Consider the following 23,854-nt stretch of genomic DNA (forward strand, 5'->3'; position numbering starts at 1 on the left):
GCAAGAACTGAAGATGAAGAAAGAGCCTTTAAAGATATCAACAAGAGACCACTGAAATAAAATCAATTTATTCAATAAATATTTATTTTCCTAGGCAATAAAGGAGGGAGGAAAAGAAATGAAGGTGTGAAAAGGCACTCAGGGAACTAGAATTAAAATGAGTTAGTTTTTTTTTTACCCAAATCAAGGTGGGTAGGAATCAGGAATCTGAGCACTATGATATGGAACATGGAAACTTATTGGAAATAAAGTTATTTAAAAAAAGTGATAATAAAATTATCTTAGGTCCACAGCATATGGATTTTGAAATCTGATGGCAGGTGTCATGGTGAGAATAGGATGTAAGCCTGACTGCAAGAAACAGTTAAGACACTGCACAGGGAAAGAAAGGAAAGGAAATGAAAACTAAGAGGAAGATATATTAGACAATGATTTCTCTTTTTACTTTTTGGATAGATTTAAGACTGCCTATAAATAGGAGACCAAACAAAAGAAAAAAGAGGACTGAAATGTTAAAAACACGAAAAACAGGAAGGCCTAAACCAGCAGTTCCGTAAGTGTGATTTATGGACCTTAGTATATGAGATCCTTATGTGGGAGGCAGGGAGGGGGAGAGGTAGTCCATAAAAACTATTTTTGTTAATAACAACATTCCATCTGTCTTTTTAAGATGGGTGTCTGATTTGTACTTATGGAATTTTAATTTATGAGGGTGACTAACTGATGACATAGGCTGATGCCATTAAATGATCTTCCGTACATTTCCTCCTTTGTAGGGTCAAATGTAGGAACAGCAGGCTTGGTCAGGAGGCAGAAAGGAGAGAGGGGAAAGCCTATGCCAGAGCCTTTTATGGGACTTGCTTGCATGGGAAAGGGCAGGAGAAACAGTTTAGGATTGCTTTTTTGAACAGTGTTGGAGGCTATGGGTTACAGGGGTGGTCTTTAGTTGTATGTACCTGGCCCTGGGTGATTTAGGGCACGGGAAATGTTGGCTTGGTGTGTGAGACTTAGGTAAAGGAGATAGTTGAGGGTATGGACTTGGATTTGTTGGTTTTTATATGAAATGTGGGCTTACCAACAGGTTGTTTACTGTCTCTACGAATTAGCTAGCTCTGGGAGGGGCAATCTCTCCCCAGCCAGCAAGGCCCTCCAAAGTTGTCAAGACATCATAAAATATAGAAGATTAAAAATACGATTAATACAGTGGGTAAAATGCTGGCACATCAGCATAAATGAAAACAGTTGCACCAATCTATAATAGTAATCACTACATTTCTAATCCATAAGAAAAAAGATTTCATGTAAGACTGTTTTTGATAGAGCAGGAAAAAATCATTAATTTTATTAGATCTCCACCCTTGAGTACACATATTTTCAATATTCTGTGTGATGATTAAAGACGTATGCATAAAGCACTTCTGTTGCATACCAGAGTATAATGTATTTTGTGAGGAAAAGTACCGGTGTAATTAATTAACTGAATACAGGGCCCTCCGTCCCCTCCCGCTGCATCCAAAAACAGAATGTTCCTGTGAAACCTTTCATAAGCTGAAATGGCATAAAGTGAAGAAGCAACTACCATTAATTTATACAGAAAAATTTTTGAGCATTCCCAGATCCAAAAAATAACCTCTCTTCAGCTTTTCTGACACATCGTGCTAATGGACGTGCAAAATAAACTGAGGTAAAGCACAGATGCTCAAAGCTACGGCAGCCTGATGCTGAGATGCTGAGTGTAGTTCCGGGGAAGGAGCTTGGCAGTGCCTCTACAGCTCGCTGCAAAGCAAACACTGAGTGTTATTTTTGCTTTTCACCTTGTTTTGTAAAAGCAAAAATCCTCTTCGGATTTCTTTTGGTTAGTGAAAACAGGTACTAATGGAGGTCTTTAGTAAAACCAAAGTGGCAAAACATGAACTTTTAAAAAGCAGGGGATATCTGTATCTACTTTTGGTGGAACAGCATTTTTACTTGAGAGTACAACTGATTATTATTCAAACGTGGTTATCTGGTAGACATTTTCTTTTTTTTTTTTTTTTTAAAGATTTTATTTATTTATTTGACAGAGAGAGACACAGTGAGAGAGGGAACACAAGCAGGGGGAGTGGGAGAAGAAGAAGCAGGCTTTCCGCAGAGCAGGGAGCCCGATGTGGGACCATGATCTGAGCCGAAGGCAGATGCTTACCGACTGAGCCACCCAGCCGCCCTTTTTTTTTTTTTTTTTTGCTTTTATTTATTTGTCGGAGGGAGAGAGAGCACAAGCAGGGGGAGTGGCAGGCAAATGGAGAAACAGGCTCCCCACTGAGCAAGGAGCCTGATGCAGGACTCCATCCAGGGACTCTGGGATTATGACCTCAGCCAAAGGCAGATACTTAACCGAATGAGCCACCCAGGCATCCTTCTGGTAGATATTTTCTTTTTCTTTTTCTTTTTTTTAAAGATTTTTATTTATTTATTTGAGAGAGAGAGAATGAGAGAGCACATGAGAGGGGGGAGGGTCAGAGGGAGAAGCAGGCTCCCTGCCAAGCAGGGAGCCCGATGCGGGACTCGATCCCGGGACTCCAGGATCATGACCTGAGCCCAAGGCAGTCGCTTAACCAACTGAGCCACCCAGGCGCCCCTGGTAGATATTTTCTTGAACAATGTGAGCCTGTTAATTCAAGGAAAACATATGCTAATATTTATAGCCAATGATAAAATTCAAGCTTTCAAATAAAGGTCATTATGTTGGAAAGCTTGTATTTGCTACTGTGAGCTTGTCAGCTTCCCAATTCTTAAGACTTTTCTGATAACATTTCTGATGATATTAACAAATGTAGCCTTTGGTGTTTTTTTAAAGTTAATATTATATATAGAAATATGTCAAAATTTGGAAGATGTTAGATGTCACTGAACTGTTACTTTCCAAATGATTAATACATAATATTACCAAAAAATGCATGGGTAAAATATCCATTTAAGTAGACCATTGGATTTTATGGGTTTTTTGTTGTTGTTGTAGTTGTTTTTTTTTAGATGATGATTTGGGATGAAAAAAATAGCTCTTTTTTTTTTAAAGATTTTATTTATTTATTTGAGAGAGAGAGAGTGACAGAGATAGGGAGAAGAGAGCATGAACGGGGAGGAGAGGGAGAAGCAGGCTTCTCACTGAGCAGGGCACAAAAGTTCATTGTTATGGTTTCAGGTTCTATATTGCAACTAACTGTTCAGGAACTACCAATTGTTACATTTGGATGTAGTATTAATGAAGAATATCTATGACAGTCTAAAAAGGCGCTTAAAATATTTCTCATTCAGGGACACCTGGGTGGCTCAGTTGGTTAAGCATCTGCCTTCGGCTCAGGTCATGATCCCAGGATCCTGGGATTGAGTCCCGCATCAGGCTCCTTGCTCAGCAGGGAGCCTGCTTCTCTCTCTGCCTGCCACTTCCCCTGCTTGTGCTGGCTCTCTATTTCTCTCTCTCGCTCTCTGACAAATAAATAAAATCTTTAAAAAAATATTTCTCATTCAAACTACATATAATGCATGAAGGAACGTTTTCTTCATATATTATGATTCAAACAACATTTTACAACAAATGAATACAGAATCAGATGTGAAAATCAGCTATTTATTAAATAAATTTCAATTATGTAACAATTCCACTTTTGTCACTATTGTTTTTCTTTTGGGAAATAGTTATTTTTGTAAAAATATGATTTTATGTCAACATGTAATAAGTTTATTATTTTTATATTGTTTTAAAATGAATTAGTAAAAATTTTTTGTGTTAACTTCTAATAAGGTACACAGACACATGCACAAAGTTCTTTTAATCCTTAATAATTTTAAGAATATTAACAAGTCCCAAAACTAAAATGTTTGAGAAATTGCTTATCTAGATATCCAGATTCTGATAATGGCAAAGAAGTTAGTTTCAAAACAACCTTCCAGCTGATAACAATGATAAACTATGGACCAGCTGTAAAAGACCAACTTGTTTTAAAGAACTAAAGAGTGATCAAAAGCAGGCAGAAACTGAAGTGGATATAACATTTGAAAAGGAAGAAACCACACTACCTAAGATCTACATTTACCCAGGTTTTCCACTGTGGGCCCTGGTAGCTTGTGCAGCACACAAGGGATAGATAGATCTCTGGGAGAAAGCAGGAGTCATCCTGTGCAGAAAAATCTGAGATCAAGTTCAGGGCTACTAGAATAAATTGAGGAAAAAAACCTTAAGACAAAATCTGAGAATGGAAAAGTCATAGAAGGAAAACCCCAAAATTAGCATAAACCTCTCCTCAAAACCTTGGTTAACTGCATCTACAGGTCAAGACTGCAAGAAGCACAAAGGGAAAAGAAAGCTGGAGCACTGGGAGAATTGATTAAAGATTTCAGCAGCTGTTTAGCTCTGGAAAAATAGTTTTTAATACCAGTCCTGTGCCAAGTCAGAGGAACCTGGTGAGAGGAACCTTTGGTCTTTCTACTGAAACCCCAGAATGGCTAAAGCCTGCATCCCAGGACTAAGAGAAACACCATAAAACTAAAGGCAAAACTGAAACTGAAATAGAAATCATCTAAAAAACATAAAAGCAATCTTAAAAAGGAATCAGTGTGAGCCACCAGTAACTTAACTGCCTTCTGGGTGAAAACTCAATCTTCAGAGGAAGAAAAAGAATCCAGCATCTTGACAACATATTATCTACAAGGTTTTCCTGAGAAGAAACAGGAAAATACGACCAATAGAGAAGATAAAAAACAGTCAACAGAATCAGACTGATATATGTCCTCTACATTAAAATTACAAGATAAGGAATTTAAAATAACTGTAATAAATATGCTTACAAAATCTACAAGAAAAGATGGAAATATGGTTAAAGATGGAGAATTCAGGAGAGATAAGGAAATGCAAACTTTAAAAACCTTGTATCTTAAATGCAAAATTCATTGGATGAGTTTAACAGCATAGGAACATAAGAGAATGAAGAATCAGTACTTTGGAAGTCTGGTTAACAGAAATTACCCAAACTAAAAAAATATATATAAACTTCTTAATAAACTCTACAGAGAATAGGTTAAAATTATTTAAAATGTAATTGAGAATAGCACAGAAAAATAATTGTAGAAATACTGGACAAAGTTTCTTCAAATTTGCTCTAAAACAAGAACTCTGTGAATGTGCTAATTTACTTATTGGTTCTAACAGTTCTTCTTTTTTTTTTTTTTTAACTCAAATAAATAGTATTTTATTATTTACTAAGCTTCCCCTGCCAGGAAAAACAAAACAAACAAAACAATCCCCGCAAACTGTACCTTTAAAAATGCTTTGACATTTATAAGCAATTAAGTTATAGTCTAGATTCCAATCATGGACTGTAGTAAGGGCTAGCTACAATTTAGGCTCAAATAAATACTACCCATGTAAATTTTTATCATCCTGCATAAACTTGAGGTTGCAATGGTGGAGGAAGTTTATCATTTTCAACATTTTCAGAGTCACAAGCTGCTAAAGATTGATTTGGGGGTTTAATTTCAAGAGGATATTTCTCAACAATGTCTTGAACCTCTTTTGCAGTTCCATCCGTCCACTCTATTAGGTCTTTTTCAAGTTTCTTGGCTTCACTCATGATCCTCTTGCCCTTCATTCAACTGAGACAGAAGATCCAAGTTCTTATACATTTGCTTAACCCCTAAGCAAGCATCAGGAGACCAATTCTCAGATTCCTGCTTCCTGGGAGAAGTCTGGCCGGACATGTATAGATCAAAATCTTCCTGACTTAAATTCAAAGACTGAGCATCTAATTTCTCAATGAAAGCCACAGCACAGCACAGATTGGTGAAATAGCAGCCATCCTCCCCAGCCATCAATCGGCTTGGGTTGCAGAAGCGGGTGATATACTGGATATTGGACTGAAGGCGTAGGGGGTTGCCCTTCAAGACAGTGTAGATTAGAGGTGGTAAAAAGTCATCAGCTGAGGCTGGCTCATTCTTGGTGATCTTAATGGCATTGAAGATGTGCTTGCTGCACTTGGTGATGCAGGCCAACTTATCTCAAGGTACACGCTTTGAATCCATTTCAATGATGTCTGTGATTGCTTTCACCACCATATCAGATACTTCTGAAATTTCTTCATTAACAGGGACACAAAGCATCTGAGGTGTAACCCAGTGCAGGGCTCTGATCCTCTTTTGAATAGTGAGATCTTTCTTCTCATCATCTGTAGTTTCTGGACAGAACACAAATTTATAGAGACGAGTCATAATGTACTTTTCGATCTGATCCATTATCTTCTCAACTCTTTCTGAAGGCACTTTTCCACGAGTCTGCATTCTTTCATCCACATTCTGGTAAAAATCCCGAGTACACTCTGACTGTTCCTCAATGCTTAAATCCCTTTTGTAATGCATTGTTTCCAAAAAACATCTTGGTCTGCTTATAGATTTCTTGGCCTGTCTTGTGGAAGGTCTTGAGAAATTATATGAACTCTTTAGACACTATCCGTTTCATTGCTGGCTTGCCGGTTTATGGAAGGACTGGGAGCTTTTGCTTCCTGAATTTCTGCCGTTTTTGATCCAACCCTGGATGAAGCACTGAGGAATTTCTTTACTGTGGTAACCTTGCAGATCTTCTCATTGGTTTTCTTTTCTTCAAACTTGGAAAACGTGAGGGACTGGGCCCCTGGGTCGCTCTGACTGCTGGCAAAGGCCTCTTCCTCCTCCTGCTGAAGTCGCTCTGCCAGTTCCCAATCCTCCTGAATTTGCTTCTGCCTTGCTTTGTGGTACTCTTCCCTCCAGCACTTGGAGCAGAAACCCTGCCAAGCAGGGTTGCCATAGTAACCACATCCTTTCTTGCAAAGGAGCTCTGGCTGATCCACATGAATTCCTCGGCGTTCAGACTTAAGGCTCATCTTCTTCCTGCTGGTCTGCGGCTCCACGGGCGTCGGGATCGCCGCTGTCCGCGGGTCGCTGGAGTGGGTCCCTGCTCCGCCAGTCTACAACCCGCCCTCTTGTCAGCCCGCCCTCTCTCCTCTAACAGTTCTTTTTGAGATTCCTTAGGATTTATTAGGTACACAATCATTTCACCTACAAATGAAGATAGCTCCCTTTCTAATTGCTAGCCTTTTAGTTTCTTTTTCTTGCCTTATTGTACTGACTTGTGTCTAGTACAATGTTTAATAGAAGTGGTGATAGTGGGCATCTTTTCTGTTTTGATCTCAGAGGAAAAGCATTCAGGCTTTCTACCTTGAGTATGATGGTGGCTATAAGTTTTTCAAAGATACCCTTAATGAAGCTGAGGAAATTCCTTTTGATTGCTAATCTGTTCTAAGGCTTTATAAAAGGAACTGAATTTAATTATTTTCCCATGCCTACTGAGATACTTTCATGGTTTTACTCCTTAATTTTTTTCTAGTTACATTAAGTGGCACCTCAGATCCTTGACTTTAGACCTCTTTTCACCTTTATATGGGGAATTACATAGATTGATTTTTTTTAAAGATTTATTTTAGAAAGACAGAACATGGGCATGAGGGGCAGAGGGAGAGAGAATATCAAGCAGACTCCGCACTGAGCATGAAGCCTGACGTGGGGCTCAATCTCACAACCCTGAGATCATGACCTGAGCCCAAACGAAGAGTTGGACACTTAACTGACTGTGCCTCTGATTTCTGAATATCAAATCATCTTTGCTTTCCTGGGATAAGCTCTTTTTAGTCATGAGGTTTTATCCTTTTAAAATATTGCTAGGTTCTGTTTTATATCTTATTAACGATTTTTTTCTAGCTTCATGATGTTGGTGTGTAGTTTTTTTATTTTTATAGTGCCTTTGGTTGTGGATAATGCTGGTGTTATAAAATGAGTTGGGAAGTGTCCTCTCCTACTCTATTTGTTGATATAAAATTACTTGTTTATTCCCTAGTTGTCCTTTTAATGTCTGTAGGATCTGTAGTGATGCAGCCTCTTTAATTTTTAATATTGGTAATTTGTGTCTTCTATTTCTTATTAGTATAAAAGTTATTAACCATATTAGCTATGGTTTATTAATTTTTTTAAAAAGATTTTATTTATTTATTTGAGACAGAGAGAATGAGAGAGAGAGAGCACATGAGAGGGGGGAGGGTCAGAGGCAGAAGCAGGCTCCCTGCCGAGCAGGGAGCCCGATGCGGGACTCGATCCAGGGACTCCAGGATCATGACCTGAGCCGAAGGCAGTCGCTTAACCAACTGAGCCACCCAGGCGCCCTGGTTTATTAATTTATCAATTATTTTAATGAATCAGCTTTTGGCTTCACTCATTTTCTCTGTTATTCTTCTGTTATATATTTCACTGATTTCTGTTTTAGTCTTTATTTTTTCCTTTTACTAACTTTAAAAAAAAAACTTTTCAAGTTTATTTAAGTAACCTCTACATCCAATGTGGGGCTTGAACTCCTGACCCTGAGATCAAGAGTTGCATGCTCTTTTTTTTTTTTAATGTTTTATTTATTTATTCATGAGAGTCACAGAGAGAGAGAGAGGCAGAGGGAGAGGGAGAAGCAGGCTCCCCCCCCAGCAGGGAGCCCGATGCGGGACTTGATCCCAGGACCCTGGGATCATGACCTGAGCCGAAGGCAGATGCTTAACCATCTGAGCCACCCAGGCGCCCCAAGAGTTGCATGCTCTTCTGACTGAGCCAGCCAGGCACCCCTCCTTTTACTAACGTTTGAGTTTAATTTATTTTTCTTTTTCTAGTTACTTTGGGTGACAGTTTAGATCCCTGATTTAAAAGGATAAAAAATTAAAATGCTGCTTTAGTTGCATCCCACAAATTTTGGTATATTGTTTTAATTATCATTCAAAGTATCTTTAAATTTACTTTAGGATTTCTTCTCTGATTCCTCTGATTTGGAAATGTGGTGATTAATTTCCTAATGTTTGGGAAATTTAGACATACATTTTTTAAAGATTGAAGTATAGTCGACACACAACATTACATTAGTTTTACACATAGAGATATTTTTGATTGAATTACAGTTGATCCTTGAACAATGTGAGGTTGGGGCACCAACCCCCCACACAGTTGAAAATCCATAAATAACATTTGACTCTCCCCAAAACTTAACTGCCAATAGCCTACTGTTGACCAATAACATAAACAGCACATATTCTGTATGTTATATGTATTATGTACTGTATTCTTAGAATAAAATTAGCAAGGGAAAATATTATTTAAAAAATCATAAGGACTGTACTTTTTTATAAATACAGTACAGCACATACTGTATTTATTAAAAAAAAAAAAACACGTATAAGTGGGCCTGCACTATTCAAACCTGTGTTGTTCAAGGCTCAAATATAATTCTGTTGTGGTCAGAGTCCATATTATGATTTCAGTTCTTTTCAATTTGTTGATACTTGTTTTATGACCCAGCATATATGGTCTTTCTTGGTGAATGTTCCATGTAAAATACTCTATAAAGATGAACTAGATACAAATGATTGTATAGTTTTTCAAGCATTCCATAACCTTATTGTTTTCTTTGTTCTGTCAATTACTGAGTGAGAGGTGTTTATATCTCAAGCTATAATTACATTGCTCCTTTCAGGTCTATCAGTTTTGTTTCATGTAGTTCATGCATTCTCAATGGGGGCTTCTCCCAAGGGAGCAAAACTTATAATGGGGAAATGAAAAAAGGTTTCTTAGATATTATAATAGTCTGTGGCCCTCCAAATGGCAACAGAACATAGATTATGGTATTGAAATTTAATGGGGGGCAATTAGAAAAAAAATCTCTAAAAATACTCTCTAGGGGAGTGATAATGATAAAAAGCTGAGAAACACTGATGTATTTTGAAGCTCTGTTAGAACTGTTATGACTTCGGGGCGCCTGGGTGGCTCAGTCGTTAAGCGTCTGCCTTCGGCTCAGGTCGTGATCCCAGGGTCCTGGGATCGAGTCCCACGTCGGGCTCCCTGCTCTGCGGGAAGCCTGCTTCTCCCTCTCCCACTCCCCCTGCTTGTGTTTCCTCTCTCGCTGTGTCTGTACCTCTCTCTGTTAAATAAATAAATAAAATCTTGGAAAAAAAAAAGAACTGTTATGACTTCTAATGAAGTGTCTCTATCACTGTAATATTCTGTATTCTGAAATCTACTTGGATGTATAGCCACTCCAACTTTCTATATGCTTAGTGTTTGCATGTGTAATAGAGTCTGATTCCATTTTTGAGGTCTTACTGCTGACATCTTCCTAGACCTGTCTTTCTTTTTTCCCCTCTTGCCCCACACCTGGGCAAGCCAGTAAGAGAGCTTTTATGCTCTTTCTGTTGGTGCTGGCAGAAAGTTTAAAATATGCAATCACTAGCCCACATGTAGAACCCTCACCTAACCTACCCCCCAACCACAATAAACACGAAACCCAGACACACCCTCTTGCACTCACAAGCCATTTTAGGACCAGTCTGGGAATCTTCCTTGCTCTTCCCAGAAAGCCTCATTATGTCAGATTTTAGTCCTGACATCTGAAGTCAAATTTTGGGTGAGTGGGATAGGTTGTTAATTTCATCCTCACTTTGGGCAACCACAAGAGAGTATGATATATATTTTTCATGTTTTTATGTTTCACCTTCCTGTGTCTTTATATTTAATATTTTTAATATACATCACATAGTTGGGTCTTCCTTTTCATTTCAGATATTAAATCGTCATCTTTAGATGTTTCATTTGGTTATTTCTATCTTTGCTATCTTGCCTCATTATGTTCATTTTTGCTTTACATCCCTTATGATATTGAGGTCATTTATAATGACTCTTTTAGCATCCTTGTCTGCAAATTCCACCACCTCTACCTTTTTTAGGTCTGATTTTGTTGACTTAGTTTTGTGGGTTTTTTTTAATTGACTGATTTGTTCCCCCTGTTTATGGGTCATATTTTCCTTCTTCTTCATATGTTTAATAATTTTTTATTGGATATCAGACATTATCAGTTTAATGTTGTTGAGTTTAACACATGTTGTATTTTTATAAAGAGTAGTGTCCTTTTACTGGCATTCCGTGGCAGCCATAGAGTTGCCCACACGACCTCCCTTCAGGAGAGAACTTGCCATTCACGTGCAAGAAGTGTAGTTACTTGGTGCCTGGGTGGCTCAGTTGGTTAAGTGTCTGCCTTTGGCCCAGGTCATGATCCCAGGATCCTGGGATTGAGCCCCACATTGGGCTCCCTGCTCAGTAGGGAGCCTGCCTCTCCCTCTCTCTCTGCTGCTCCCCCTGCTTGTGCTCTCTTACTCACTCTCTCAACTAAATAAAATCTTAAAAAAAAAAAAAAAAAAGGAAGTGTAGTTACCTGACAGCCTGCAATTATTAGCATCTTCAGGATACTCTTCAGATGATGAATCAAACAAGAGTTTCCCCAGGAAGTTCCCATCCAAAGACTGAACAGTGAGAAGATACTAGAGGCTGGCTATTCTCTCCATGGGGGACTCCTCAGATGGACAGTCTTTGCTTCAGACCAGTTAGGTTGGTTAAGACTTTGTCAGGTCTGCACAATGGTCTGAGGCTCTCCCTGCCCAAACCTGTTAGCATCTCCCTCTTTCCTTCCATAGGTTCCAGATCTGTATCATGATCTAATGGCTTTCTATGTTCAATCTTACTTTCTTCTCCTTTATATTTCATAGATGTACCTCTAAGAAATCTATTATACTCCTAACTCTATCTCAGTATCTCCATTCTAGAGGACCCAACAGATACATAGCAATTATTTTTGGGTTGGTTTAATCCTTTTGATGCTTTTGTTTAAGCTCTTTTTAAAAAAATTTTTAAAAAGATTTTATTTATTTGAGAGAGAGAAAACACGCATGGGGGAGAGGGCAGAGGGAGAAGCCAACTCCCCGCTGAGTAGAGAGCCCAATGCGGGGCTTGATCCCAGGATACCAGGATCATGACATGAGCTGAAGGCAGACGCTTAGCCGACTGAGCCACCGGGCACCCATTTAAGCTCTTTTATGGCAAATCTTGCAAAGTCTTTAACCTATGGCTAATCTAGCCCCATTTATTAGGTGTGGCCTTCCTAGGGTGTCTATCTAACATCCTCTATCAACAAGTTCTCTCCATTCTGGCTCGAAAGAAATAAAATGATTCTTTGTACAGGAGGCTATGGGGATTGTTCATCTTACAACACCATGGTAGTTGTATTTTCCTTAGAACATGTCTTTGTCTAGTCTCACAGAGTTTCACCTATACATGTGCAGGCTTATATTTAGCCAAAGACTCAAGGAGAAACTTTTCCAGATTTGGGGAACTCTTTTTCTGCATAGCTCACTTCTTTTGGGAAGTATGTCCTGGAAATTTTAGCCACCTCAATCTCCTTGAATGCCAAGGTCAGTCTCCTCAAGTCAGTAAAATTGCCAGGTTCTTTTTGGATTCCTTTCTCTGTACTGTAGTCTGGAAGCTGCTTTCAGATGAAAGCCTGGGATGAGGTAGGGCTCATCTCATTTGTTTCTCTTCTCTCAGGAATCCAGGCCTGTGCTGCCTGTTGTTCAATATCTGAAAATAGTTTTGTCCAGTTTTCTTTTTGTTCCTGTAAGAGTGTAATTCCAGACTCTGTTACTTCCTCAGGGCTGGAAGCAGAAGTCTTGAATTATAAAAATGCAGGCCCAGATGACTTAACAGTGATTTTCATCAAACATTTAAGGAAGCAGTAATACCAATATTACACAAATCCTATAAGAAAACAGATGAAGAGGGAACACCCCCTGTTTGATATTACTGACACAATTCTGATACAAAAACTTTTCAAGGACATTACAAGAAAACTACAGATCACTATCCTTGGTAAAATCATGCATAAAAACTTGCTAGAAAATTAGCAAACCAATATTAGTAATCTAGAAGCAGGATATAATACATCTTGTCCAATTGGGGTTCATCCCAGAAGTCCAAATTTGGTTTAAAATTCAAATTAATTAATGTCATATACATAGTAATAGATTAAGGAAGAAAGATCATATGATCATCTCAACAGGTGTAGAAAAAGTATGTTAAAAACAACATTCATGGGGCGCCTGGGTGGCTCAGTCGGTTAAGCGGCTGCCCTCGGTTCAGGTCATGATCCCAGGGTCCTAGGATCAAGCCCCGCGTCGGCCTCCCTGCTCAGTGGAGAGTCTGCTTCTCCCTCTCCCTCTGCCTGCCTCTCTGCCTACTTGTGCTCTCTGTCGAATAAATAAATAAAATCTTTAAAAAAACAACAACAACAACAAAAACAACATTCATAATTAAAACAATCAGAAAACTAGGAAAAGAACTTCCAGAATTTAATAAAGAGCACTTATGAAAAGCCTACAGTTAATATTAGGCTCAAGAATGAAATATTAAATGTCTTCCTTCTAAATTTAGTGAACTGATAAGAATGCTCACTGTCACCACTTCTATTCAACATTGTACTGTAGATCCTAATCAGTACAACAGAGTAAGAAAAAGAAATGAAAGCAGTAACATATACAAATGTAGAAGTAAAATATCTCTTTTCTACAAGGCATGTTTTGTATTCCAAAAACTAAAGGAATATACCAAAACAAACAAGGGACAACAGCAACAACAATAAAACTTAAGTAATAGGTAGAATACAGTAAGTAGAAGTATGCAAAATCAATATATAAAAATCAATTGTGGGTACGTACATTAACAACAAACTGGAAAAAGAAATTTTAAATATCCTACTATTTACATTGGCATTAAAATATTAAAAGATTAGACACAATGAAATATGTATAAGACCTCTATACTAGAAATAATAAGATATTGCTTACAGAAAGTACAGAAGCTAACTAAAATAGAAAGATATAGTATAGTCATGATCTGGAAGACTCAATATTGCTAAGATGTTTGTTCTCACCAATAAAAATCCCAGCACATTTGTTTAAAGAGATTAAGAAGTTGATTCTAAAATGTATTTGAAAAAGAAAATGACCCAGAATAGCTAAAACAATTTTTAAGAGAAGAAAGTTAAAAGACTTACTATGACTTGAAGACTTATTAGAAAGTTCCAATAATCAAAGACCAGGTAGTACTGGCAATAGGACTTAAAACATAGCAAAGGAAAGAACAGTCTAAAAATACACTGACACAAATATAATCAAACAATTTTTTGATAAGATCACCAAGCAATTTAATTTAATTTAACAAGTGACGGGAGAAATTGGTATCTATATGGAAGAAAGTAGACCTTCGGCCCTTACCTCACATCATAAACCAAACTTAACATGAGATGGGCTATAGAATTAATAAAAATAGCAAAATATTCATAACATTTTTAGAAGAAAATATAGGAAACTATCATCACAACCTAGTAGAAGGAAAATATTTGAGAGGTCAAAGAATTATAAAAGATGATGAAATCCAGTTTATATAATTATAAAATTATAAAAGATGATGAAATCCAGTTTATATAATTTTTTTTTCTTTTTTCTTTTAGATTTTATTTATTTATTTGACAGAGAGAGAGATAGCGAGAGCAGGAACACAAGCAGGGGAGTGGGAGAGGGAGAAGCAGGCTTCCTGCCGAGCAGGGAGCCCGATGTGGGACTCGATCCCAGGACCCTGGGATCATGACCTGAGCCAAAGGCAGACGCCTAACGACTGAGCCACCCAGGAGCCCCAGTTTATATAATTTTTATAATTATATAAACTGGATTTCATCAGAGTTAAAAATTTGTGCTTATTGAAAGACATCGTTAAAATAAATAGGCAAGTCATAGACCTGAAGAAATATTCAGAATACCTACATCAAACAAAAGACTTCTATCCAGTATATGTAAAGAATTCCTACTACTTGAGGAAAAAATATAGTACCCAATAAAAATGGGCAGAACATTTGAATAGGCACCTCTGAAGAAGCACTTGAAAAAGTTCTCAACATCATCAATCATTAAGAGATATCTAAATTAAAACTGCAAAGATATACTACCATACACTTCTGTATGACCAAAATGAAAATATTGATAACATCAAATACAGAAGAGATGGTGGGACAATCAAAATTCTCACACATTTCTGGTAAAAGTTTAAAATGGTACAGTAACTTTTAAAAGCTGACAGTTTCTTAAAAAAGTGAAATATACACCTGCCTAATGAATGAGTGATACCACCTGCTAGGTGTTTACTGAGGAGAAATAAAAACGTATGTCCACATAAAGATGTTTACAAGAATGTTCACAATACCTTTATTCATAATGGCCCCAAACTGGAACATTTCAAATGTCTATGAACTGGAGATGTATAAACAAACTGGTATAAACTGAATACTATTCTATAATTAAAAGAAACTACCTAAACTACTGCAAAAACATGTGTATGTCTCTCACACGTTAAGCTGAGTTAAAGAAAATAGATATGAAAAAGGTCTAGGATAGACAAAACTAATCTATGCTGGTAGAAATCACAAGTGTGATTGTCCTAGTGGAAGGGACGGACTTGGAAGAGGCCTGAAGGCCTCTTTATATTGGGTGTGACATACATGGGTTTATGCTTCTGTCAGAACTCGAAGGACTTCACACTTAAGATCTCCACGTACATTATACCTACAAAGCATGGAGTAGATTCTTGGCAAAGTAACAGCAGTCAGTATATCTATAAACAATAAGGCAAACAAGGAAAGAACTTACATGAGGAGTGATAGTCAAAATCAAAACTTAGATTTTAGAGGCATGGAAATCAGTCATGTATAAGCATGTCAAAGATTTCAGGCCTTTAAAAAGAGATCCCTAATAAGACTTCAACTATTTAAAAAAACCTAAAAACCCAATATAGAAAATAACAGGTGTTGGTGAGGATGTGGAGAAATTGGAACTCTTGTGTATGTTACTGGGAATGTAAAATGGTGTAGCCATTATGGAAAACAGTATGGCAGGTCCTCAAAACATTAAACACAGAATTACTGTATATTCCATCAATTCTCCTTCTGAGTATATACCAAAAAGGCTGAAAGCAAAGACTCAAGTAGATATTTGTACACTCATGTTCATAGCAGCATTATTCAGAGTAGCCAAAAGGTAGAAGCAACTCAAGTGTCCACTGGATAAGCAAAATATGATATACACATACAATTGGAATATTACTCAGCCTTAAAAAGGAAGGACATTCTGATATACTATAATATGAGTAGACCTTGAGGACATTATGTTAAATGAAAAAAGCTAATCACAAAAAATACAAATACCACATGACTCCACTTACATGCAGTACCTATGTAGATAAATTCATAGGGACAAAGTAGAATGGTGGTTGCCAGAGGCTAAGGGGAGAAGGTAACGGGGAGATATTTTTTAATGAGTATAGTTTTCTTTTTTTTTTTTTAAGATTTTATTTATTTATTTGAGAGAGAGAGAGAGAGCACAAGCAGGGGGAGTGGCAGAGGGAGAGGGAGAAGCAGGCTTCCCGCTGAGCAGGGAGCCCAATGTGGGGCTTGATCCCAGGACACTGAGATCATGACCTGAGCCGAAGGCAGCTGCTTAACAACTGAACCACCCAGGTGCCCAGAGTACAGTTTTAGTTCTAAAACATGAAAAGCGTTCTGGAGATGGATGGTGGTGACAGTTGCACAATGTAAATGTACTTAATGCCACTGAACTATATGCTTAAAAATGGTTAAGATAATAAGTTTTATGTTATGTGTATTTTACCACAATTAAAAAAATAGATCCCTCAAAACATTCAAAGGTGTCAACTACCTGAGTCCACTGGATTTTATCTTTACAGACTCACCAAGGTAGCTCTGACTTGGAAAAATTTTCTCTGTTGTCCATAGTTCTTCTCCTTGCTCCAACTTGCGGATCATATCAGGCTTAGTCATGTGAAACCCTGGTAATAAAAAATGAGACTTGGTCTAAGCTGCTTGGGCTTCAAAACTATTGAAAGAAGAGAAAGATATAGCTCTAAGGTGACAGACGATGTACACATTAACATCTTACCAAGTTAATACCCTGCACTAGGCATGTGAGGACATAATCACACTATCTGGTAACAAAAAGGGATTCATCACCTCTGATGTCTGAAATTCAAAGTTCCATATGCTTTAGAAATCCTTGAAAGATGTATAATGTTGAAAGATTCAAGGAATTTTCCTTACCAACAGAGATGAGGTGGCAGTAGTTTTCCAACGTGACATCCCTGTAGAGGGCCTTCTGTCCAGGATCCAGTTGCTGCCACTCCTCCTGGGTGAAGTCCACAGTCACATCCTTGAATGACACTGATCCCTGTAAGGGCATACTCTAGTTCATCCTAAAGTGATTGGAACTAGTGAGAACTAGATATTGGAGACCATGTCAGTGGTCAGACTAGTTTTCTTATTTTGTGTTTTCTATTGTAGAAAATTCTCTCTTATAATACATTCTGTATTTACTTACTATCTCATGCTAAAAATATATAAGATTATACTATTTGCCTTAAATGTGACTGGTTGCCTGGTGGACCAAAATGAATAAAACCCTGGCCTTGCTCATGAGAAGTTACAGGTTAAGTGAGAGGCATACATATAAATACATATACCCAAGAGATATTACAGATGAATGACAGAAATATGTACAAGGGAAAGTGCTATGAAGTGAAGAAAAATTTCATTTTGTATTCCAAGGCTTCACTGAGAACATCAAAATTTTGTCCTCACAATGAATTTGCTTTGTACAGGGCATCAGCTTTTAAAATTCATGAGGAGAGGAAAATTAGTTAGTAAATTGAGGAAACAGCAAAAGACACGGTATGTTAAGATTCTTTGAGCTCTAAGAAGAAAAACATATAATGAGCTAGGCAGTGCGCATGTTTATCAAATAATACTAAATTCTTTCCTACAGAGCAGTGGTCTTAAAAATGTACTGAGAACGCTCTCAACATATTTATATTTATTTATAAGTCATCAGTCAGCAATAATGGCAATCCACAGAGTTGATGATCTGCTCTTGAATGCAATCTGTTAGTATTTTCCTCCCTTCCGATACACTGTCTTATACATTCCATTCTAATGCGTACCCCACTTTGCTTGGTCTGCTGCTTTGTGGAGTATAAAGAAATATTAAATAGCACATATGTTATCTGATAAAATTTGTACTTTAGAGGCAATACTCTTGAAGACTGGAGAAGGCTTGAGGTGTGTTAAGTGGGAAAGACAATTAAGTAACCATTGTTAGAGATGTTTCCTAGATTAAGGTGATATTAGTGGTCTAGAGAGGGGAAAACTGGTTAGTGTATAATGGGTTGCAACAGAATTGGTCATAAATTGGTTGTAGAGTGGAAAAAAGAGGCATAGCTCTTGGGTTACCTGCATAGGCAAGTGGGGAGGTGCTGAGACTAGAAAATGGAAATGGAAAACAGAAGAAAGAATAAGCTGGGCCAAAGGAGGTAATGAAGTAGACCTTGGAAATGTACTTGAAGTGTCTAAGGGACATTCAGGTGGTCATAACTTTTGGAGATTGGATATATGATTCTGACACTCTGAATAGAAGTCTAGGATGGAGAGAGGTATTTGAGAGTCACTAGAATTAGATCAGTATAACCTTTAGAGTGGATCTGTGCATAGAGAAAAAGAGACAGTGAAGAGAAGAGAACCAACTGGCATCTGGGGAAAATCAGTATTTTGAAGATGGGTGGATGAAGAGGAATTTTCTGAAAGACATGAAAACAGGAAAAAGTACCACCTTTGATTCAAAGTAGAATGTTTCAAGAATGGACTAGCATATGCATTTCATTCTGCTGCACCCACATATGAAAAATTAGAAGAAACTAAAAAGATAAGAATAAATCTGTAACAGCATTGAAATACTGGAAAGGTTTTCACTGGCCGGCCACCGTTTGTACGAATTGGATAAAATGCACAGGAGGATCACAGGGGAGAATGCAAAATCACAATTTTCTGTACAAGCTTGCAAGCCAATCTCTATCTTGGAAACCTCACACAACAAGACATCTTACCACAAGCTAATGATGTAATTTACCAATTCTACCTCCCACTGTATCATTGCAAAACCTAGGTGAGTGGAGATGATCAAAGTTTTTCCATGTCTGCTCCTTGACTCCTCACAACTTAGATCTCAAATCAGTGTCTAGACAAGATAGATTCATTAAAGATGGATAGATTCAGTAAAGTAATATATTCCCTTTTTATTTTATTTTATTTTTTTTATTTTTATTTATTTGACACAGAGAGAGCACAAGTAGGCAGAGCGGCAGGCAGAGAGAGAGGGAGAAGCAGGTTTCCCGCCGAGCAGGGAGCCCGATGCGGGGCTCGATCCCAGGACCCTGGGATCATGACCCGAGCCGAAGGCAGATGCTTAACGACTGAGCCACCCAGGCACCCCGATATATTCCCTTTTTAATCAAAATAATACATTTCTGTTCCAGCAGTACTTTTGTGAGAAGACTAAGAAAGGAGATGATGAATAATATACCAAGTCAGTATGTAAACATTGGCTACAACAAGAAGATACACATGGGAAAGGCTTATGTTTATCTGGTTGGAATAAGAAAAACTGGGAACAGGTCTGTAACTAGGTAGGGAAGGTGAGGAACGTAGGATGCACAATTTAGGGATGCACAACCCTATGAGCACTCCTTACATTTTGCACTTAGGCCACTTGCTTGCCCTACTGGAGACCAGTTTCATGGAAGCAAATGCCAACATCCCGGAAATTTAAGGATAGGGAAGCAAATGTTTATATCACCTGAAAACAACTTATTTCAGAAAGAGAGGAAACATCATCTCACCTGAGGCATGGCTTTGAGATTTGCAAGAGATGAACCTTCTCTTTTGAGCCTTTCTTTTGGAAAAGGGAAGAATCCTGAGAAGGCAGAGATGGGAGGATACAAAGAGCCATGTGAAACCATATTTGACTTAGATCTCCCAGAATAATTCAGTTAAATCTGCATCAATTTTCACTGTTTCAGCACTTGCCCACTCTGTGTACCCACACATATCCAAGCTGGAGGTTAGTGGGGAAAAGGGCAATTCCTGCTCCCTAACCACAAGAAACCTAGTCTCTTCATGAATTAGAATGGATCTGGGCAATCTGTCATTGCTGGAGAGAGAGAGGGAACATTGTGCTTTTCCCTCTGCAGCTCTACCTTCCATTTCCCATGGAAGACAGGTTTGTCATGTATTTCCAAATAGTTCTTCATGGGATTTCTACCAATTTACACTGTTAGTATCAGCACAGAATACCTCCCCACACCCTGATGAATGCCGTTGATAATAAATTTTTAATCTCTGCCTATCAGATATATATTGTAGTTCTAGCTTACATATTTCTTATTATGAGAGAATAAGCTCCTTTTATTTCTTTTCTATGATGGCATCTTCTTATAATGTCTATTTTTCTCATATGTTTTAATTTCCTAATTGATATTATCTTCCTTTTTTATTTAGTAAACCCTTTATTTTAAATTGCAAATAATTTTTCTTAGTTGCTCATATGACTATTAAAGTGTTTTTACCTTGTGAAGTTTTTTTGTTGTATGTTTTCTTGTTTAGCAATACTACATATTATGTAATCCATATTTTTTCAATTAATGTGAAATGCGATCTCTATCATATATTACATATCCCTATATGCTTGAGAATCTCTGAACTCTAAGTTCCTTTACTTAATCTTTATTGATTCACCTGTATCACACTAATTAATAAGCATAATTAATTATTGAAAATTAACTTATTATTTACTTATAGCTAATTTAAGGATTAACTATTGAACAACACTTTTTAGTAGTACAGGTATGGAACTAGAAAAGAAATTGATCCTTCCACTCTATAGGCTTCCTGAAGAGAAGATGATACAATGCTAAGTGAAGTCTGAAGTTTTGACTGCTACAGTGAATGTTTTAATTAGCAAACTATTTTAACTATTAAAATGAGACTGACCTTGTGATTAAAAGTATACCAAATACTTTTTAATCTTGGAATGCCTGAAGAAGCTATTGACCCTACCACTGATTTCATCCAGAAGCAGGAAACTTCACTCATACATAGTGTTGAAAGTACTAGTTATGAGCAAAGATTGTTTTTTACTGCTTGCTATTCACAGAACACTATTAATTTCAACACATTGGTTTTAGTTCACATAGTGTTTCTCTGTAATGAATCTTACCATCTGGGGAATGAAATCTTACCTCTTCCTTTCCAATACTTATACCTCTATTTGCTAAACTGCTATTGAGGTACAATTTTGGAGACAGGCTTAACGACCACTCTTCAGATAATCAAATCTTAAACACCCAACTAAACAGTGGTCATGCACAGTTTCTCAATCACAAAACCATCACAAATAATAACAGTAGGTTACAAACACATGCACAGTTACATTCAACCAAACTTACTTCAGAAAACCACCATCTCACAGTACCCATATGTCATTCTACATGCACATTGCATAATTCCAGGCAAAGTCACAAAATCACTTTCGCTTCTCCATAGTCACCTATAGTATCAAGCAGGACTCCCACCTACTCTAAAATTAGACACGTAAGGAGGAAACCCGAGGCAGCAACACAACTCTGTCCACTTTTCACACACATTCGGTCCCAACATCTCTCAGAGTAGCAGGCACCCAAAACGCAGCAGGTTGGGCACAGGAGGCCGCCTCAATTCGGTACACACACACACACAGCGCCCGCTGTTTGAGGCCCCGCTCCCAGCGATGGAGCTTCCTCGGGCTCAAAACAGACAAAACCCTCCCCGCGCGGAGCTCGCTTCAGGTCAAACTCGATTGTCACCCTCAGGGTCACGCCCACGGACCACGCCCGAGGCCCCGCTCGCACAGATCCGAGTGTCTGGTTACCGTGGGCTCAGTTCCGGTTCCCTCCTCAGAATTACCAGGCCCGCTTGAACTCCCTGTTTCCTCCCTGGCCTCCCCTCCGCGACCGGCTCCCTAGTCTGCCCTCCCGGTCCGAGCTCCGGGTTCCCGCCTCCTCAGAGCCCCTAGGACCTACCAACCTCACCCCCGGCCAAGGATCAGTCATCTGCGCCTGCGCACTCCCGCGTGGGCCGGAGCTCCCAGGAGTCCACGGGGCGGCGCGTTAGTAGCCCAGCTGTCTGAGCTACCGGCTCCCGGGACTGTTCGTGTCAACGTCCGCGCTCTTCCAGGGTAGTCTGCGTTTCTCACAGGCCCTGGGGGAGCTAGTGAATCTCAGCCTCGTGTTCATTTCCCGCTACGCTTGAGGTCACCGTTTTCCGTGTGGTGAGTTGAAGTGACCGGGGTCTGGGTGCGGGAGGAGCTCACCGCGGGAGGTCCGGAGTTTCCCAGGCGCGTAATGAGCAGGTGGAGCAGGAGCGTCAGGCCTGTGTGGAGAAGGTGAGTGTGTGCGTGTGTGTGTGTGTGCGTGATTGTGTGGCTGCGTAGGTGTGGGATGTGATGAGTGTATGTGTGTGTCAGAGTGTGTGTATGTGTGCGCGCGCGCACGGTGGGGAGGCCCTGAGTGGTGCACATTAGGCTCCCGGGACTGTGTGGGGGCGGAGCCTTTTTTATGACCATGGTCAGCTGTGACTGTGAGTTGTGTTGTACTGTGATCGAGTGATCCCATGAGAGCTCTATTGTGACCAACCGGAGGCTAATGAGAAATGGCTTAGTGTGGCTTTTTTATTTTTAGGTAAGGTAGGGCTTCATTTTTGCAGTTCTCGTGCTGAGGAATCTGTGGACAAGATCCCCGTGTGATTCATTCTGTGCTTGTGAGAGACTTCGAGCCCCTAGTTAACCACAGGGGCCCCCTGTTCTAAAGGATGGCCTTTGTTGCCTTCATGCCTTCATCAGTGCACCCTGTATGTATTGTCCAGCCTAGTGCTTAACGTAGTGAAGGAATAGAGTACATTAAGTATAGCCTATTCTGGACCCAATTGTAAGTTCCACTTGGAATTTTTTGTACGGGGTTTTCTTTCACTGTCTCTGTCATTTCATCCTATAACCACACTGCACAGAAATGCTAGTTGCACAAAAATGGCTGTCAAAGGAAAGTTGAACATTTGAGACCTAGAATGAAGGTTACAATTAAAAAAGCATAGCCCTGTGTTTATTGTGGCGATTTTACAGCTGGAATTGCCCCCAAGGTAGGGTCGTGGGAAGACGTGATACTGAGGCACCAAGAGTAGGATTACTTCTTTGAATCTTCCCCTTGGCAGCTCTGTGGGGTCAGACTGCATGTTGCAGATCCACAGCATTTTTACAGCTCTGTTGACAGAAAACTGCTGTGAACATAGAAACAGATTCCAGTCCCAGGCTTCAGTGAACCTTAGTTTTCCTAATGATACAAGGAAGAGTCAACAGTATTCCAGTCTTTCTCAGACTTCCATTAGTGTGTGTTTAATACATATCATGGGGGCTTGCTAGTGATGAGGAAGTGTGTTCTTGTTCTTGTCTGGGCTCCAGGAAAGGCCTGCTATGTTGTCCTTCCATTTTCCTTCCAATTTTTGCTGTATTCCAAAAGAAGAGCAATGAGAGAACATTGGTATAGTTCACATCTCAAAGCCAAGCTAGAAGTCATTTTGAGCTTTCTCTTTGTTTTATGAAATTTCATTTTGTTTTTCAGGATATAGAATAACTTCATCTGAAATGCCCTGCCAAATAGTGGCTTATACATTGACCTGGTCTCTAGGCCTTCTCTTCCCAGTTAATGATGGTACCATGAGGTTGGATCTCCTTTCCCAGTTCCTCATCAAATGCTCTTCCTACAGTTGATTTTCATATAGCCACTTGCCAACACCTCCCCTTGTATGCTTTTTGTCCTGAGCATTCTCGTGATGCAGAAATAGTCTTTTTTCACTTTACACAATGATTTGTTAAGGAAGAGACCAATGTTTAGGTAGAATTATACATTTGGTACTTTAGATATTCTTCAGACACATGAGTGGAAAAATGGCAAGGTAGATAATTTGATT

General features: G+C 38.8%; 1 protein-coding gene and 1 pseudogene across 16 annotated transcripts in view; both read right to left on the reverse strand.

Annotated features, from left to right (window-relative positions):
• Window positions 1-22,384, reverse strand: part of ZNF382 (zinc finger protein 382) — a 28,176-nt gene extending 5,792 nt beyond the window's left edge. For 2 of the 16 annotated variants that reach the window (XM_045891369.3, XM_045891367.3), the window contains exons 1-3: window positions 21,916-22,047; window positions 17,072-17,198; window positions 16,708-16,803 (exon numbers count right to left, since the gene is read on the reverse strand). In XM_045891369.3, the coding sequence (XP_045747325.1) occupies window positions 16,708-16,803; window positions 17,072-17,198; window positions 21,916-21,945 (253 nt within the window). In that variant the 5' untranslated portion in view covers window positions 21,946-22,047. The other 14 variants (XM_064581367.1, XM_064581363.1, XM_064581365.1 and 11 more) reach the window with 14 other exon arrangements.
• On the reverse strand, window positions 1,784-17,109 carry LOC123855602 (rab5 GDP/GTP exchange factor-like; annotated as a pseudogene).
• Window positions 22,385-23,854: the final 1,470 nt, after the last annotated feature.

Source organism: Mirounga angustirostris, unplaced genomic scaffold, assembly GCF_029215605.1.
Source record: "Mirounga angustirostris isolate CCGP_5_RB_7025 unplaced genomic scaffold, mMirAng1.0.hap1 SCAF_16, whole genome shotgun sequence".
NCBI lineage: Eukaryota > Metazoa > Chordata > Mammalia > Carnivora > Phocidae > Mirounga > Mirounga angustirostris.